General features: G+C 31.6%; 1 protein-coding gene across 2 annotated transcripts; it reads left to right on the forward strand.

Moving 5' to 3' along the window:
• The first annotated feature begins 485 nt into the window (after positions 1 to 485).
• On the forward strand, positions 486 to 17,583 carry LOC110993210 (delta-1-pyrroline-5-carboxylate synthase). 2 transcript variants are annotated; one of them, XM_022259365.2, is made up of 10 exons: positions 486 to 716; positions 7,676 to 7,852; positions 8,186 to 8,329; positions 9,094 to 9,201; positions 11,489 to 11,659; positions 13,341 to 13,529; positions 13,608 to 13,800; positions 14,073 to 15,077; positions 15,568 to 15,705; positions 17,349 to 17,582. In XM_022259365.2, exons 1-10 carry the CDS (start codon positions 600 to 602, stop codon positions 17,468 to 17,470), a joined length of 2,364 nt encoding a protein of 787 aa, XP_022115057.2. In that variant the 5' UTR covers positions 486 to 599; the 3' UTR covers positions 17,471 to 17,582. The 2 variants fall into 2 exon arrangements, with proteins under 2 accessions (XP_022115057.2, XP_022115058.2); XM_022259366.2 differs by lacking the exon at positions 486 to 716 and adding an exon at positions 3,907 to 4,182 and having other exon boundaries at positions 17,349 to 17,583.
• The last annotated feature ends 1,744 nt before the right edge of the window (positions 17,584 to 19,327 follow it).

Consider the following 19,327-nt stretch of genomic DNA (forward strand, 5'->3'; position numbering starts at 1 on the left):
TGTTAAACATAAACACATTAACTATACTTATTAAAATAGTCTTTTTTATGGGAGCCAATACTACCTATGCGCAGAAGATACACTTAGTGCCAATAGTAATGTAACAAATATATTATATTAATGTTCACTTTTTCTTTTAAAATCCTAAATTCATACCTGATATGCCTATCTGATATATCTTTGATGCACGCGACTATCACGTTTAAATCGCGTTTCATTATTTAAACTTTACATAAATTTATTATGAAAATAAAAATTATTAATTTTAGAGAGACTATCTTTCTTTAGAGCGCTCAAAACGTCAGGACGTTTTTTTCTTTTCACTAGTTATTATAAATCGGAAATTATTTTCAAATGTATATCCGGATTAGCAGAATATAAGTAATCTATTATTATAAACCCCGCGTTGTAAGTCGAGTGCGATATCAGTTAATTGTTTAATACATTGATAATTTATGATAAACTTGATATTAAAAGCGGCAGAACTAATATTATGAGATACGCCACGAACTGAGATGTCGCAGTTACCAGTATAATATTGGTTTGGCATGTGTTTCCTTGTTGCATGACTATTTATCTAAACGATTTTTATTGCGACAATGACTTTTACTAAAATTGCTAGTCTGTGCTTAAAAGTGAGTGCATTAAAGAAATGTATTACGGGGAGACCTTTGTGCCTGCGTCGGGACTTTAGTGTTAAAAGTCGACATTTAAGTGTAAGTATTTTTTACGTGTAAATTTATATGTTTATTTGTGATAAAATATTACGATATCGATGAAGAGTTGCGGCTGAATCCTTAACATTCAAATGTAAAAATAAAATAAATACATAAGTAAGAGCAATATTTCTCCTAAATTTTATGTGGAAATTTATAAAAACATGTCACAACTTTCAAAAGATATTTAAAAAAAATCTAGGATATTAAATATTATATTACATAAATACAATAGTAATATTTATTATTATAAATTAAATATTAATATAATTATTTCATTTAAAAATATACTCGAAGTCAAAATGTAAGAGGTCACCTCAATGTCATATTAAACCTTTATTCATTATATGATGTTTGAGACTTGGAGATTGAATGAATATTATTAACGAGGAGTTCAATATGTACATAATTAATTAATGAATAGACCTAATTAAAACCAGACCTAAGTCTAAAACAGAATTTACATGAACTTAATTATTTATGACCGAGATTGACACGTAATAAATTTTCGTGTTAGCTTTTATACATTAATTCTTTCAAATTAAATCATAATATTGCCTTTAATTTATTTTTCTTCAATATTTTTCTCATAACGTATTTCTATTAGTGCGACAATCATTATTATCTCTAGACCTTCTATACTACACAGTTTTTCCCGGGTTCAAACTCTCAAGGCAAAAACATTGATAATTATTTTTGTAAGATCAACTGAGCTGTAAATCGTAAACATACAGTTCGTTTAGTGAAACTGGTGTATTTGTTTGGGAATAATATTGTTGCGGATATAATGAATTAATGTTTAGTAAAAATGTAGCTTGCTTAGTCGTGGGATGATGAATATGATTTTCAATTGTTTTCATTACTAACATCTATGATGGTGAGGTTTAAATCGATAAACGATGAGAATAAAGAATACTCCGAAATGACTAGATTCTGGAAATTAATTAAATTGTAAGGGATGCTTATGGCTTCACATTGGCGACGTTTGACATCAAAACGTACCATAGACGAGATAGAAATCTTAAACTAAGATGAATCACTGCGATAAAATGTATTGTACATTATTATGGCGCTTCTAAACGGGCCATGTTTTGCTGCAATTGATGGCTGCACTATTGGCAATTAATTGTCCGGCCATCACAAAAATGTTTTAATGCAGATGATGGCCGAGCAATCTATGGCCGGGCCATGTGTTGCAATATGTCAGCAATAGTATGGCCCATGATGCAGACTCCTAAACGGGCCACACATACCGGCAACAATGGCTGATGAAATCACACTTGTCGCAGCAGCTTATATTAATTTTAAAAGAAAAGAAAAAGAAGAGATTGAGGATTCGACCTTACTTAAATAGGCGTGAAACTGTAGACAATTTGAGTCTAGCAGTAATAAGCCTTGATAATAAATTATTCAAGAACTTGGCTAGAATTTCAAAAGGCGACTTTGACTTTCTCTTAAACAAAATTGGACCAATAATAAAAAGAAATGATACAAACATGAGAACAGCAATACCTGTTTCATCGCCATCACGAGATTTGCGATAACTCTACGGTTTTTGGCAACAGGAGATTCATTTAAAAGTTTTATGTACCTGTTCCGAGTGTTAGATTTCAACTTTTATACAAGAGGTGTGTACAGCTATTATAGAAGGATTAAAATAATACATCAAGGTAAGTTAACATAGGTTTATTAAATATGTTACTCATTTTATTTTCATTGGTAGTAACTATTATGTACTTTTTAAATTTAATAATAATAGGTATGTAGTAGCAGCATATTCGTTTTTATTTTCGCCAGCATCGCGTATAATATTTTGAGCCTTTTAGTACGTGGTTTTGGAGTAGTATCGACGGTTTCCAAAGTGTCGGTTGTTTCTGATTCTACTACTTCACGTGGGTCAGCACTGATGTGAGTGTGTGTAGTTTCAGTCGCCTGTGAATGCATAAAATTGTTAGTATATCTTTAAGCCTTTCAGATGCCGTCAGGAGTAACAGAATGGAAACAAGTTGCAAAAGATTTCGAGGGAAGAAGTTCAATTTATCAATCGATATGATACATACGTAATACAGAGATATGTACATTTATAATGACTAAAATACTTTATTAAAGATACTTACGTTAGAACTTTTCATTTTCACTATGTAATCCTATATTCGTGGTATTTTGAGTAAAGAGAAACGATATCGCATCTTAAGCAAACCACTTTACTGTTTTACCGCCAGCACTACCACTTTTCTTCTTTTTCTCCTCATTATTGGCGTAGGTTCTTAGGCTTCTGAATTTTTTGTAAGCCTCGTTACTTGTTATGCCAAACTTTTCAGCGATTTTATTCCATGCATCTTTTTTAGCATTTATATCTTTGTATGTGCCGGTTTTTATATCCCACAACTCGGGGTGCAAATGTATTTCTTTAATAAAATCAGTAATTGTCTTGTTAGACCAGTAATCATTTTTACGTAGTTGTCAAAATGCAGCTGATCGCAAAACACAGAATATAGCAACAGGCACACTTCACTCATAGCAAACTTCATGTCGCGTAGAAAAGGATACACTATGCCATAACAAAGAGAGTGACTGAAACAACAACAGAACTGGCTGTGCAATATTGCAGTTGAATTCGATAGCCTAGCGATCGTTCGGCAACCCATCGGGGCAATATCGGCCATAAGTGGCTACACAAAACATGTTTGGCTATATGGCCGGGACATTAATGCAATATTGCATAGTGTGGCTGACATTGTTTGCAATGTTGCCGGGCCATGTGTTGCAGCCATCAATTGCAGCAAAACATGGCCCGTTTAGAAGCGCCATTAAGATATGACAATTCAATCGTAAATGATTAACAGTTCATCACTGTGAAAAGAACAGTCACAGCTATGATAGTGCTTTAAAGTAAATCGGTTCTATTTTAAAATAACAGTTGAGGGTAGAACGCAATTCTTTATCAGCTGAACTGACTGCAAAAATAACATTACAGAGGTGACCATAGCCGAAGCAACACTGCACTGAAATCATTGACAATACGATATGGATGCATAGCTCACGCATAATATACTCGTTTGCTATGCATTTAATATCAGAAAGTCCATATTTATCGTCATAAATTAATGATTTCGTTTTGTTGGTTTATATTATGTACACACATTTAAGCTTGTCGTAGCTGATAAATGTTCTCATTTCGTTTATCATTGTATGGATTCATACGCGGCAGCTGCTCGTGACAGTTGGTTACGATTTGAAATAGGTCAAAAAGGTGTATTTTATTAAAAAAAACATAATTTTGTGAAATAAGGAAAAGGTTCTTGTGTTTTGTTTTTACAAACGTCCCGTAGTTTCCTCTTTTTTATTAGTGGCCAGCTTGTACATCATGTTACGTGCAAGGTCTTGGTTTGTCTTTGGAAGGAGGTCTTATTCCGTTATTGGAATCGATTCATTATCAGCTAGAAAAATAAACACAGGCCAAGAGGTGAGTTTAAAGTAAACTCGTGTTTTTAATAAGTACATTATTATTAATTGCTTTATCAATTGTACTTGAAGATAATGTTTATGTTACCAAATGCTAAGGTTAAATATATAACGCTTTTTATAAGCATATCCTGTTTTCTAATATGTTCAAAAGCAATGGTTACATTTTTAAATAGTTTCCTTTTGATGCTTCCTTTATTTTAAATAATTAAAATTTAACATTAATAAAAAAAATACGTTATCTCATCTTTTGTATTTTTATACATTACAATATACCAAAATATGTGTTATACTTTGAACAAAATAGTACGTTAATAAAAATTAACAGTTACGTATACCATTTAAATTACAATAAAAATAAATATATTTACTTATAAAATAATAAGAACACATAATATTATCTTTTTCTGCACACAATGACTTTGTAGGTTAATGTCAGCAAATAAGATAGGTACTTATATTGTTAAACTAGGTGTAAGGCTACAGGGCTTCCAATCGTGATTGCGATTTCGATATTGAGTTTTGATACAGTTTCAAATGCAATATTGGTATTTGGATATTGAAAGGTCGAAGGAATGTCTTCTAACCAGCCAGCTACCTAGCAATTCGTTGAATAATGATATTAAACCTATCAATGATGTTTGAGTTAGGCATTGGTTTACAGAAATCTCTCAATCTATTTTAAAATCTCATCTAATAAAATATTCTGTTATCATACATACTGAATTACATATTTTCCGCATTTCTATAATTGTAAGTTTTTTAACTTAATCATTGTGATAAGTAGATAACGAATATTTAACGATATAAATGCTAGTCATTTGATTGCAATGCAAATAGAAAAAACTGTTGAGGTTGAATTAAAAACAACATAGAGATTTATGTATATGTAGTAGTCCTACTTAATTGTTATAAAACATATTCCAGCCGCAAATACGCATTTCTTAGGACAATTTTAAAGTGTTCTTGCTGATACATATATAAAATATAATGAGGTAAATTAAATTTTCTTGAAATCTTTGAATTATTTTATTGTTCAAAAATGTATAAAAACAATTAGTTCTTATTGAAGTAATTTTTGCCAAACTGTAGATATACTTATTGAAACGTATAAGAGACCATATTTTAAAAATAAGAACAACAATACAATATTAAACTTGCGCGTGGTTAAATAAAGAAAGAAATTGAATTGTCAACTGTCAATTGAAAGTTTTCTGTGTTTATATTGGCGCCAATTTAGTATTCATAATAACCACTTTTGCATATATTTATTAGACCTTGAATAAATAATACGTGCATTTCCGTACACATATTATATAGCTACACTACGTATTAGAATATACTGTGGTCGGACAAGTTCATATCAATTACCGCACGTGTTAGATGCGTGAGTACGTTTATTGTATTGTAAATAAAGATTGCTTATTTATTTTATATAACGATACTTACTAACAAACTTGTCATTGTCTTCGTAGATATTTAATATATCTCTTTAATCCTTTATAGTTTATACTCAACATGCTTTCTATCCTTTTCTACAAAGTTTTTTTATATAATCCCACTCGCGTCAAAACTTTGGGATAAACAGTTGACACTTGACAGGTAGGCACTTCTGAACAGGATCGTGAATATTTAAAGACTTAAAATGTAACAATGGTTAAATCTTAAAAGCCTAGCTCAATTGTTATGCCAGCTCCTGTAATTTAGTACAACGCGAAATTTTTGGTGGTTTGTAGCAGGAGATTGATTATTCGGCGACATCCAAAGTAGTCTTATAGGATCGCATTAGTATACTTATTTCATAGTTATATTTATTTATTTTGAACTAAGACTCTTAAATAAGAAACTTCATCAATTTACACATTTTAGTGCATTTTGAAGTCTGTTCTAGTATTGAATGTGAAACACAGTTTGAGCCACGGGTGACTGGTACATATAGCGAGCATAAATAATAAAAAATAATTAATATCTAAACCTATCCTTCAATCTTTTATTGTTTTGGTATAAAGGACCCTTTGAAACTCCCGAGTTTTTTATATCTAAGCGTCAGCAACTTTGCAAATTGATGACCAGCTTGAACTTTGATCCTTTTTGCAATATAAATCTCCTTAACATCCTTCTCTACTTAAAACTTAAGCTTTAATTAATTATGATTGAAAAATTCAATTCTTTTCTGAATCCAAACTTTGATAGGCAAAGCTTTTTGAAACAAGGAAACGGAAGTGCCTGTTATTATTATTTTCGTCTGCTGTATCCAATGCCATTAGGATTAGTACCCAATGGGATTCGGAAAAGCAGTTATATTTCAGTGAGTTTTCTATTGATATTATTAGCTAGCCATAGCCGGCCTTTTGTGCATGAGCTTAGACAAAGATACCATGTACGTTTATTAATGGTAGCTTGAAAACTTGGCATAAATATAATGCTATTTTCTGAGTCAAATCAAACCGTAGCTATAAAAATATTGTCTGTAAAATAAACAGAAAGCAAATGCTGCTGTAAAAATAACAATATATGCATACATTATATGTATGCATATAATGCTTTCTGTTTATTAATTCTAAACTCTATTTTTATCACAAATTAATACTAATGGAGTCACTACTTTTTTATTTTAGTAAGTAATATAAATTCCTTCGGAAGTTTCTTAGAAATCGTTATGAATTTTAATCTTACCTAAACGTGTCTCATAATATTTTTATTCTAGTACATTGTTTACGCAAAAAATTTATTCACCAATTTTTATTCAGGTCGTGATACGAAATTCAGGTTCACTTTTTTATTTGTCCTTGCTTTAATGAGCAATTTTATAGTTTCGCCTTTAGATAGAAAAGACGTTTATGAAAACAGTAACAATGTATAATTAAGTAACTATAAAAAATTGTTCGTAGAAAATTTCGACAAACATAAAAACGAGTAAAACGAATTTGTAAAAATATTAAATTCTGTTGAAATAAAATTGTATAATTAAGTAATGATTGTTGATGCCGAAGCACGTGTTTCAAGAGGGTTATTGTGAGCACGCGTTACCAATAAAGCGTCAAGACCGATCTTTATAGGCTCGTAAAAGAAAAGGGACGTTTTTACAACACCCAATACTTACTAAATCCTATATAAAGTAGCAGACCTTCATAATTTTTAGTATAATAAGCTTTCGAACAACGGTCTGAAGTACCTTATGATTACAGTTATCGAAAGATGGTGTTGGAATTGTAAAGACTCGGACTTTCGGATCGCTGGACTTTCGAGTTTGTACACGACGTTTTAGACTATACTTATTTGTACTTAGCGCAAGCTAGACACTTGAAAAGCCTTGAAGTGCTCAGATGCTTTCTTTATCTTGTTACAAAGTTCGAGAAACTTTGCGAATTGTTTCCGAACGTGACTTGATATTTAGTTATTTCATTTAATAATCTTCAAGGTTACTTAATAATCTTGATACCTTTGATTTAATATAGTTAAATTAATTGAGAATTCATTTATTTCTGTTATAGAGTTCAAATGTCGACAAACGTGCATTGGGTAGTACGGAGCGGAGACAACGAACATTTTCAGATAGGTCACAGCTGAAATTTGCGAGGCGTTTAGTGGTCAAGTTGGGAAGTGCAGTTATCACGAGAGAGGATGGCAATGGACTAGCTTTAGGACGATTGGCTTCTATTATTGAACAGGTAAATGCACATGTGACCTATATTCTTAGATAGTATCAACGGTTGTTACGACATCTGTGATTTTCAAACGATAGATCGATTTGTTTTATTTTAAAGACATATCAGAAAAGATGTATAGCATATACATAGAAGTTAAGAAAAAAACTGTATGGCACCAGAATGGCTTAATGGAGCTATAAAAAATATAAAGATATATTAAAATCTTTTCTGTAATTTGGTACTGAAATCACATGAGGCAATTGAAAGAACTAGTTTAGTATATTCAACTGCAGTACAATATGTTATTAAAAATTTTCGCCATTAGGTGTATAATTAGATCCATTAACATTGTAGGTCGCAGAATGTCATCACGAAGGTCGAGAGTGCATCATGGTGACAAGTGGTGCCGTGGCCTTTGGAAGACAAAAATTAACACAAGAACTACTTATGTCTATGTCTATGAGGGAAACGCTTTCTCCCAGTGATCACACAAGAGAGGTAAGTTTATATTTTAATATCACTTAATAATTTAAATTAGATAATAAAAAATCATTTCACCATTAAATTACTGCTTGTAAGCTAAAAATATATTTCAAATACATCCATGTAATTAGAGCTATTGAAACTTAAATAAAAATATTATTTAATTCTTCATTTATAATTATTCGTTCGATTCAGCATATCCGTTTATTCATTTAATTATTAGCTAATAGTAAATGGCATGTAAGCTGTTACAGCCGTACTAATGTGAACATTTAAATTAGTCATTAATATGATTAGTTAACAGTTTAGGGTGCTGAATAATGTAGATAATCCGCAGGTGTATGGGCAAATCTGCATAGATTAATCAAGTACAATAGAGCAACATTAGTGATTGGAGGCCTCTACTAATGGGTTGTTTATTGAACTGAAATCAGTTCATTAGAAGTTATAATGATAATATTGATTGAGTCCTTGGCCTTAAAGATAACCTTAGTCGACTTACACTTATAACACGTCTTAAGAATTACTAATAGATTTAATTGAAGTCAAATTATGACATAAATCAAAGAAATTACAAAAGCATTTTTAGAAGTTTAAAATATTTTTTTACGTAGAATGTTACGGATATTTCAGGTGCGCTCGGAGATGAAATATGTTCAGTAATCCGTGATATTAGTATTCATGCCTCTGAGAAGAATGTTCTTGGCTTTGTGTAGTGTACGTTGCATACAAGGCACTTAATTTTATATCGTGATGTGGACAGGAGCTATTTATTGCAGGATGCTGGGAGTATATTGGATCCTAGGGCCGCGGCTGCAGTCGGTCAATCCGAGCTTATGTCAATGTATGATGCTATGTTCTCGCAATATAACGTAAAAATTGCACAGGTATGATACTTATAAATAAATTATTAAGAATATGTTAATGTACTGTCGTAATAGGCTAACGGCGATTATCCCGTTTAAAGTTTTAATATGTTAATGAAAAATGTTTGTTACTACTTATATTTATACAGTAAAAACAGACAGTATAATTCAGGATAATTATGTTTAGCGTGCAGTTTGTGCATAATTTGACTATACAAACATATAAATACATATTAAAGGATTAAAATTTTGTCCAAGTAAGATGTATTATAAAATATTAATTCATTTTTATAATAAGTTTACAACCCTGACACAGTTGAAATGTATGAATTTAATGGACCGTAAAATGAGAAAGGTTCTTAAAATAAATCAGATTTTATTATCACGAGATTTTGTTTTAAAAACTAAAATATTGCAAAGGTTAGGACGGACTGTTAAATTAATTACTCTTTTAAATTAAAATGTCTGATAAAACATAAAATATTAAAATTTGATAAAGTTTTCTTGTTTTCAATTATGTTTTAATTAATTTCTAAATGCATTGGGTCCACGAAGAATATTATATGTTTACACATAATTTATTTAAGAAAAGACACTATAAATATAATATATAAATACTTAATTTTTGGTATTATTTTGTTGTTTAATTTATGGAAGTAGCATTACATTATAAATGCATAGGAATGTAGCAAATATAGTGGAATCTCTAAAACCAGAACCTCGTTAAGTCGAAAAAAATTGCCATTCCCTTCCGCTGAACCACTAAATACGTGGTATCTCGATATATTTAGACTTTATAAATCGAACACAATGTTATGTATCTAAGAAGTATTCATAATACATATTAATACACTATAACTCGAATTTCAAAAAAGAGACTCCGTAAGTGTATTACAGATTACTTCATTAATGTGTAACTTGACATTTACAAATCACGCTTCTGTAGGTCGACATTTCAGCGGGTAAGTCATAATATGTATCTCGAAGTTCTTGTTAAGACGAAAACTCGTTAACTCGTTTTTTTACATTTCCCTTGACATTCGAATTATAGAGATTCCACCGTATTTAAATTTAATATTGGGAAGACGTGAAAGCAAACTTACAAAGCAAAGGATTTGATACTTTGATTTTAATACTTTAATTTACTATTACTGATATATCACTAATATTATGACCACAAAGCCTTATCTCTGCGTTATAGTAGTCAAATTATGACTACTTCATATTGAAATCGGAATCGGTATCGATACTTGGTGATGGAAGGAGATACCTACTTCCTCCCAGAGATACTCGGTTAGACTTCAGTTTTTAAGAAAACACTGTCAGATGACGTTGTAAATAAGCACGAAAATTTTAATTAATATTTTAATGAATCTAGTTTAGGAAGTCCTGTTGATAAATTACAAGGTTTGAGAAGAAAACTATTTTAATATCGGTAGCCTGAAGAAACAGTGCCTTTTTAGTATCCCACTATATATTAAATATACATAGTACATATACATAGTAAAAACTTCGACTTTAATGCGAAACAATTTCCGCTACTAGGAATTAGTAGAGGAATAAAATTCGCTTTAGTGAGGAAATATTTTGTTACGGAATTAGTTTTAAACTTAATTTATAACATCTCACTTCGCCTCTTAAGAAATAAAATAGAATTGCATTTCATTAAGGACAAAGTCTTTGTTATTTACCAGTTAAAACTTGGTTAATTGCAAAACCTTTTCTTTTTTATTTAGTGCCATTAGCATGTATCTACAATACTAAGTCCGAGGCTCTATGTTTTCTGTAACTGCTATTCACAGGGACTATAATTCAAAGACAACTTTTGGCGCGGTCAATGTGCCATCTGTCAAACTAAAATATTAATTTCCTTGCGTCCAGGCTAAAAATCTATATCAAACGTATTCTCAATAACTTATTTATGGATTCTACTATCTTATAACTTGACTTAACTAGTAAATTAATTTACATAAACTATTAAAAACATGACGTCATTTACGTTTACTCCTCATAGACGTTTCTTTGTTCTCTTCATTTATAATCTCATAAACAACTGTTTGTTACATCGAGTACCAGTGTTTTTATTAATAACTACTGTTCCCTTAGCACATATTGATTATGCTATAATCCTTAACTGGTATTTTGTTGTATTTAAATATGTAATAAAACAACAAATTATTATGACATAATTGTATTGCTTTGCATTCTAGCGTAATTATAAATTCAAAAACGAATATTTACACCATTAATTATTTATTTGTAAGTAATATAAAGTATATGTAAATTATTGATATACCCTATCTCACAGGTATTAGTCACCAAACCAGACTTCTACAACGAGGAGACACGGAAGAATTTATTCTGCACTTTATCAGAGTTGATATCATTAAACATAGTACCCATAGTTAACACGAATGATGCCGTCAGTCCCCCGATGTATATCCATGATGACACTGTTGTACCTGGAACAGGGAAGAAGGTAAGAATAGTAGTATTGTTTTTGTACGAAAAAAGCTTTTTTGAGCATTTCTGAAGAATTTAAAAAAGTAATTATTGTTAGGTAAATTGATTGAATTTTTTACATTATGATGAATATTTTATGACTTTGAAAAATAAGTTTTTTATTGCTAGTCACATTTAATAGTTTTAGCGCGCCTACCAATTACTGCACTGCATTGTATGACAAAATAAACAATCATGCTATCGCGGTTTTGGTACAGGTTCTGACATCTTTGTATGTAACTCACTGTACATAATTAAACAATGTAGTCACTAGCCTATATGGTGAGTCAATAGTTATGTATACATTTTTCTTAACTATAAATAAACAAGCAATCTAGATAATTCATACACACACAGAGCATACACAGGACAGAGCATACAATTTCCAAGATTAGGTAAATGTGTTTACATTAATCACAGATTTTTTCGCTTCAGTCAGAGCATACATATTTATTAGTTTTTCGATACCCAGTATTAATGTCAAACTTTTCATAGTTCTAAATATCCCTACGGTCTTAATTCTAGCCAAGGTGTGAGACTCCGTCAAAGTTATTACAGAAAGATCAGTAAAAATGTTAAATCTCTACTTCTACCATAAATTTGTCCAGCGATCAATATTTATTTAAGTTATTTATTACATAATCCAGAAATATGACACTTAAGTTTTGTATGGACGCTACTAACCCTTATTAATAAAAACCAAATCATTTATAACTAAAGTAATCTTTTATCTTTTTCTACTGTCATGAAACAGATAAAACTGTAACACGACTTATTTTGATTCAATAAATGAGCTGAAAAACTTTATTTACTAACTACATCTAGAACTTCTAATATTCCTCTATAAGTGTAATAAAATCGTTCTGAAGCCTAATTGTACTAAGGACGATATCAGATGAAATCTTTACAGTATTGAGAATAGAATGGTCATTGTTTCTTAGCTGTGTTAACTTTAACCAAGTAATTAGTACAGCCAAGCCTCGTTGGCAATACCGCAAAACCGTGCTAATCTACATCCAGTCAATTCAAATCTAATGCAAAGTTTAATGCTGACTGTGGGATGAAACTTTACTGTTACGACAAGATGGTTTCCCCAGTTATGATGCCATTCAAACGTCATGCTAAACCCTAATGGGTACTTAGTTTCGGAGAGCGCCTTAAAGACTGCTTGTTGCTGAATTCTAAGCATTGTTGCGAGGTGATGTAAATGTCTTTAAGATATTTTTGTCGTACTTTATATTATGAGAATATCCATATTTGCATTTTGCTTTTGCTATAAGGTATGCGTTTTATGCATATATGTTAGTCAATATTGTGTTAGTCGATCTAGTTCTTAGGGTAGAAAATGCGTTATAACCTCTTTTATAATCTATTCCCTACTCAGACCCGTAGCAGTTGTTCGTAACAATTCGTAAACAACCGAACGAGTCAAACTATTACACATGCACACTTGTAGCAAGATTCTTAAGAAAATGTTTCATAAAAATGTTTAGAATATAATGAAGTATAATATATTAAAAGCTAACAATTGTATTAATATGAAATTGTTACAATCTTATTTTTAAACGTACTTTTAACTTGTGTCATTTTAATATTAATATGACTAGTTCTTTAAGTATTAGTAGTACATTGGTTATTAAACTCCTTTATTATTTTAGGGTATAGGTATAAAAGATAATGACAGCTTATCAGCTCTCTTAGCAGCAGAAATCCAATCAGATCTCTTAATAATGATGTCAGATGTTGACGGTATCTATAACAAGCCGCCGTGGGAAGACGGTGCCAGAATGATGCACACGTACACTTCTAAGGATAGGGATCAAGTTCAGTTCGGTCAGAAGTCGAAGGTAATTCTTGTTTTATTCCAAAATAAAGTGGGGCATTGGATAACATTTTTCACATAAAATTCCTGCCCCTTTTTATAGGTTGGAACTGGAGGTATGGATTCTAAAGTTAACGCCGCGACATGGGCTATGGCTAGAGGTGTAAGCGTAGTGATTTGCAACGGCATGCAAGAGAAGGCAATTAAAACTATTATCAGTGGCCGTAAAGTTGGTACATTCTTCACAGATACTCCCATTACTTCCACCACATCTGTGGACGTAATGGCTGAAAATGGTAAGTGTACTTTGTTTTTTTAAGTACTTAGTAGTTTTTTTTAAAATGTAAAATTGTCTTTTAATGCGTTTGCTTGTTTTCTGTTTTTTATACATAATTTGTTAATTTATGTAATCTGTTTTAGCTTTCTGTATTGTATTAATATGTTGTATAATAATATGTATTAAGTAAGGTGTTAGATTACCTACTTATAATTAAATAAATAAATAATAAAATTGTTTTTCTTTTTATAACTCAACCTAAAATAATTTCTTGTTATTTAATTATTTCAGCTCGATCGGGAAGTCGCGTATTACAACAGCTAACTCCAGCTGAAAGAGCCTCAGCTATTCACTCCTTGGCTGATCTTCTTGTCGAAAAGAAAGATCTCATCCTGGAAGCCAACTCTAAAGATTTAGAAGAAGCAACTAAAGGCGGTTTAGCAAAACCACTCTTGGACAGATTGGCATTGAGTCCAGGAAAGTTGAAAACATTATCGATAGGCTTAAAACAAATTGCCGACTCCAGTTATGAAAATGTCGGAAGGTTGTTGCGCAAAACAAAATTGGCTGATAATTTGATTCTACGTCAAGTCACAGTTCCAATTGGGGTTCTACTTGTGATCTTTGAATCTCGACCAGATTCATTACCACAAGTCGCGGCCTTAGCTATGGCCTCTGCAAACGGGCTTTTATTAAAAGGAGGCAAGGAAGCAGCTCATTCAAATAAGACTTTGATGGATTTGGTTAAGGAAGCTTTACAAAGTGTTGGAGCTCAAGATGCCATATCATTAGTATCCACACGCGAAGAAATCAGCGATCTGCTTGCGATGGAGAAGCATATAGACTTGATCATACCTCGAGGCTCGTCAGACTTAGTTCGCAGTATTCAAAAGCAATCGCAGCACATTCCAGTATTAGGTCACGCTGAAGGGATATGTCACGTTTACCTGGACAAAGATGCAGACCCATCGAAGGCGGTGAAAGTCATAAGAGATTCAAAATGCGATTATCCGGCCGCATGTAATGCAATGGAGACTTTACTGATCCACGAAGATCATTTATCGGGAAGTTTGTTCACGGATATTTGCAGTATGTTGAAGAACGAAGGCGTCAAAATTCACGCTGGACCGAAGTTGTCCGGGCATTTGACGTTTGGACCGCCCCCAGCAAGAAGTATGAAGCATGAATATAGTGCTTTGGAGTGTTGCATCGAAGTTGTGAGTGACATTGATGAGGCGGTGGATCATATTCATAAGTTTGGCAGCTCACACACTGACGTGATTATAACGGAGAATGGTAAGTCGTCGAGTTCATAACATTCATAAGATACATCTGTCAGTATATTTTTTATGGTGCCTGTGAGAAATCGCTTTATAATGATAAGGATTTTTACTAAGGGCCGACTAATAAATTTAAGTATTTTTTTCTAGAAAACGTGTTTCATACTATATAGTCGCTAAAAATGACGTTTTATCCACATGTTTGAAAAGTTTATAATTTGAGTTCTACAAATACACAAAAAAATACAAATTAATTAATCCAAATTGGCTTATTGTTAAATTGTTTATTATTACTATTTGTATACTTAACTTACTTGCTAGTATTTGTATACTTTCAATTCATGAATTGCTACCAAAAGAAAGGAAAATATCCCAAGTTTTAAAAAAACTGGGGACACATGTCTAACATGATAAAGGGCCTCTTCAATCATTTGATTTGTAGAAGAGCACTATTACTAATATTCTTAAATTAATATTGTATAAATAAAACTAATTGTGAATTTCAGACAATACAGCCAAAACGTTCCTCAACTCCGTGGACAGTGCCTGTGTCTTCCACAACGTATCTTCTCGTTTCGCAGACGGATTCCGTTTCGGACTTGGCGCCGAAGTTGGTATCTCCACGGCAAGAATCCACGCTCGAGGTATTTATTATTTTTCTTATTTTGGACAGTTGTACTAGGCTATAATACATACATTGTAACAATTTATGTATGATCCTTACTTTATTAGAGGATTATACAATGAATACAACTTTAGCGGATAGTAACGCAATTTTCAAATTACGTTTCGAGTAGTTTTCAGCTATCGCGGTTAGTGAAAGTCTCTTTGCTGTCAAAGTTATAAACTCGCGTTTATATATATGCGTATAAAATTGAGTTGAAGACTTTATTATTATTACTTTACACATTATTCCTAAGTTTTGAGTTATTCTATTACTTACTAAAATGGCTTGCAGGAGGCCCCGACACGTACTAACGGATCCGGGTGATCCAATCACAATAGCAAATGACAAAATAAAAGCCGCCCGCGCGGCCGAAAATAATAACCGTAGCCATAAACAACTGACTAGGGCAACAAACCGCCTTCACCGGGGAAGGCGAGGACCTTTACTTCGTACTTCGCTTACTCCAGTGAGGTTCCGGCCTGCCCTTCAAGCGATTTACCCCCCCGCGACGGCCCAAGCCGAGGTTCGAGTCTCACAGGAGACGCCCTTGCGCGAGTCGCGGGAAACCCGCCCTTTCAGGCTGAGCTAAGCTTGCCAAAACAGCCCGTGCTTAGCTGTAAAGACCCTTAAGGCTAACAGCGAGATTCCATTAAAAAAAAAAACGGTTGTTCAAGTCTAATGTCCGCTCTCAACAACATGTTAAGTATATGAAATTAAACGCGCTACATGAGAACCACTACGGGACGTTAGATTATGGTTAGATAAAACTTACTTCAAAATTAATTAAATCTAAAACATTGCATTTGGTACCAGTAAATAACAGAATAATAGCTTTAAAATTTAATCTTGAATTATGTAACTAACTTTTGGCGGCCGCGGGTCGCAAACAAAACTTCAACATCTGCTTAACTTTTGGCGTGGTTTTCAAAATAAATAGAGCTTTACAAGGTTTCTTTGATGCATTAATTGCTTAATTAAACAAATATATTTATTGTATTTGAGAGTGGTATACACAAATGTCAATGATGTGTTTTAATGTAACTCACATTTAAGTACGATTCATAAATTAAACATCGAATTGTTGATAAGTGTCTGTGACAGACATTTTCACACTTACATTATTTTTTACGACACCGTACAACTAAGTTTTTTCTCTTCATGCACAGCCTAAAGCGAAAGTCTCTTAAAAATGTGTAGACATACGGGCTTTCACACAAATCCTTCAATGCAAATATAGGAAGAACGTTAAATGCGACATAAATATAGACTTTTTGTTGTGTGTTCGTCGAATCTCTCAATTTGAATTTAAGTTTATTTTTAAAATTATACACGACCTTTAGTAAAAATACAAGTTTATTTTTGTTGTCAAATGAAGTTTTTCAATTTCACGTATATCCGCTGGGATAAGAGAGAAAACGTCTGATTTGAATTTTTTATTATTATAATGTTGATTTGAAAATCTTTCTCATTTAAATTCTTCTAACTTTAAATATATATTCGTTCTTCCAAAAATACCACCTAAATGCAAATATTTGCCTCATGTTTATTCATTAATACTCGTTAGGTCAGTCATTGTGTACTTAGTTCAGTTATTGACAAAAATAAACTATTTCTTCTCAGGTCCTGTGGGTGTCGAAGGTCTTCTGACAACAAAATGGGTTCTAGAAGGCACCGATCACACAGCAGCTGAGTTCAACGAAGGCAAACGTCAGTGGCTCCACGAAAAGCTGCCTATAAATTGACTCACACACTTTCATATATTGATGAAGATTATGTATGGAAATAAATATTAATTGTAGCTATAATATATAGATCTAAAATCAGTGTTTAATAAATTAATTTTAAAAATTTGCATGTTTTATGTAAAAATTATTATATTTACGTTTTGTATTTTAAATAAATGTTATTTATGTGTATCATAAAGTATTTTTCTTTTAAAAATGCATTATACTAGTCATACATATCGTCTCTGAATAGAGAAAACCAATTAAATTACGAATGAGTAGCAATTAGTATTATCACTATCAAGCTATAATCGAATTTGAAATAACCTTTTAAACATATATTACAATATTTTATTCAATTTGAACCAGAAGTTTAAGTATTATAACTAGACAAATTTCTTAATTTTATCACTCACTCAGTGACCGATCATCGAAACTGTAAGCACTTCTAACAGACATAGAATCTTCAAATTTCGAATAAAATTAGTGTTGTGTAGAATATCAAACAAAAACTAAAAAACCCATGCATATATAAATAAGTTTTAATACATTTATTTTTCATATATATGTTTCATTCCAATACACAAAATTCAAAATTAATTTATTCATGTACATTTATGAACGTCAAAAAAATAAATATACATTAAATTCTTCTACTTTACATTTACTGCCAGTTCTCAAATCAAGCGCGTAGAACATAACCTTAAACATTTCTTTGTCTACCAATACACTACAAAGCCATTATATTATATTAAAAAAAAGAAGACATCACAAACTATGTTAATAGTTTTATTTTTATTTGGATATATCCCGAATCTCAATGGGTATTATTAATGCGAACGTGATGTACTCATATTTGTGCGTTATATTTCGCAAATATTGCTATGAAAAGGTAATAAGAGGACACTTATAGATGGAAAGGAAATTTTGTTTATTATTCATTAGTAAAATACATTTAATACCTTACTGAATACGAATAATATATTAATATGATTTTTGTTATTTTATAACGTAATTTGTAATTCAATCTGTCAGAGCTCGTTGAATTTGGCCTTAATTAGGGGTCATTAGCAGTTAGGGCTTGAAACATTTGTGGTGTGCCTGAATTTGAGAAATTACTAGATTACCTATAACGTACCTAGGACCTATGTCAGATCAACGCTAGGTTTAATAATTAACGACTGAATTATTCATACGAAATAATCTAAATGACTAAAAAAAACATATGTGCAATTCACACATGGTAGAAGTGAAACCTTCAAAAATATTTTTTTTTATTATTAATCATATATAAATTAATCATTTTCCATTATCTAAATGTGTGTGTTCTTTTAAAACAGTATATTTTAATGATAAATTTTAATTTATAAGTTTAATATAAATTTTTAATTTGGGAAAAACTAAAACATCGAAAGTTTGAAATTCGATCAAATGAAAAAGCGGCAGTAAAGAGAGGCTGTATAATGCCTGCTATCTCATTTTCTCCCACGTTAAATCATATGATGAATTGATGTTTCTGTCTCTCTTTACCGCTGCATCCGGTTTGAAATCACGACGATTAGAAAGAAGTTTATCTATCTCATTTTCTCCCACGTTAAATCATATGAATTAATGTTTCTGTCTCTTTTTACTGTCGCTTTTTCGTTGCATCCGGTTTGAAATCACAACGATTCTAAAGAAGTTTCACTTCAAAATTTTGAAGCTTATTGTAGGAATAGAAATATATCTATGCGACAATACTGTATTTACAATCATTTATATTTCACCAACAATTTCCACTAGCCAATGACCCAGTTCCATATGAATACAAACTTTGTTATATTGTACCTCTATAACTGAAAGCGAACACGATAGGTGTCCATATAAAAGTTTGAA

This window comes from Pieris rapae, chromosome 3 (assembly GCF_905147795.1).
Source record: "Pieris rapae chromosome 3, ilPieRapa1.1, whole genome shotgun sequence".
Classification (NCBI taxonomy): Eukaryota; Metazoa; Arthropoda; class Insecta; order Lepidoptera; family Pieridae; genus Pieris; species Pieris rapae.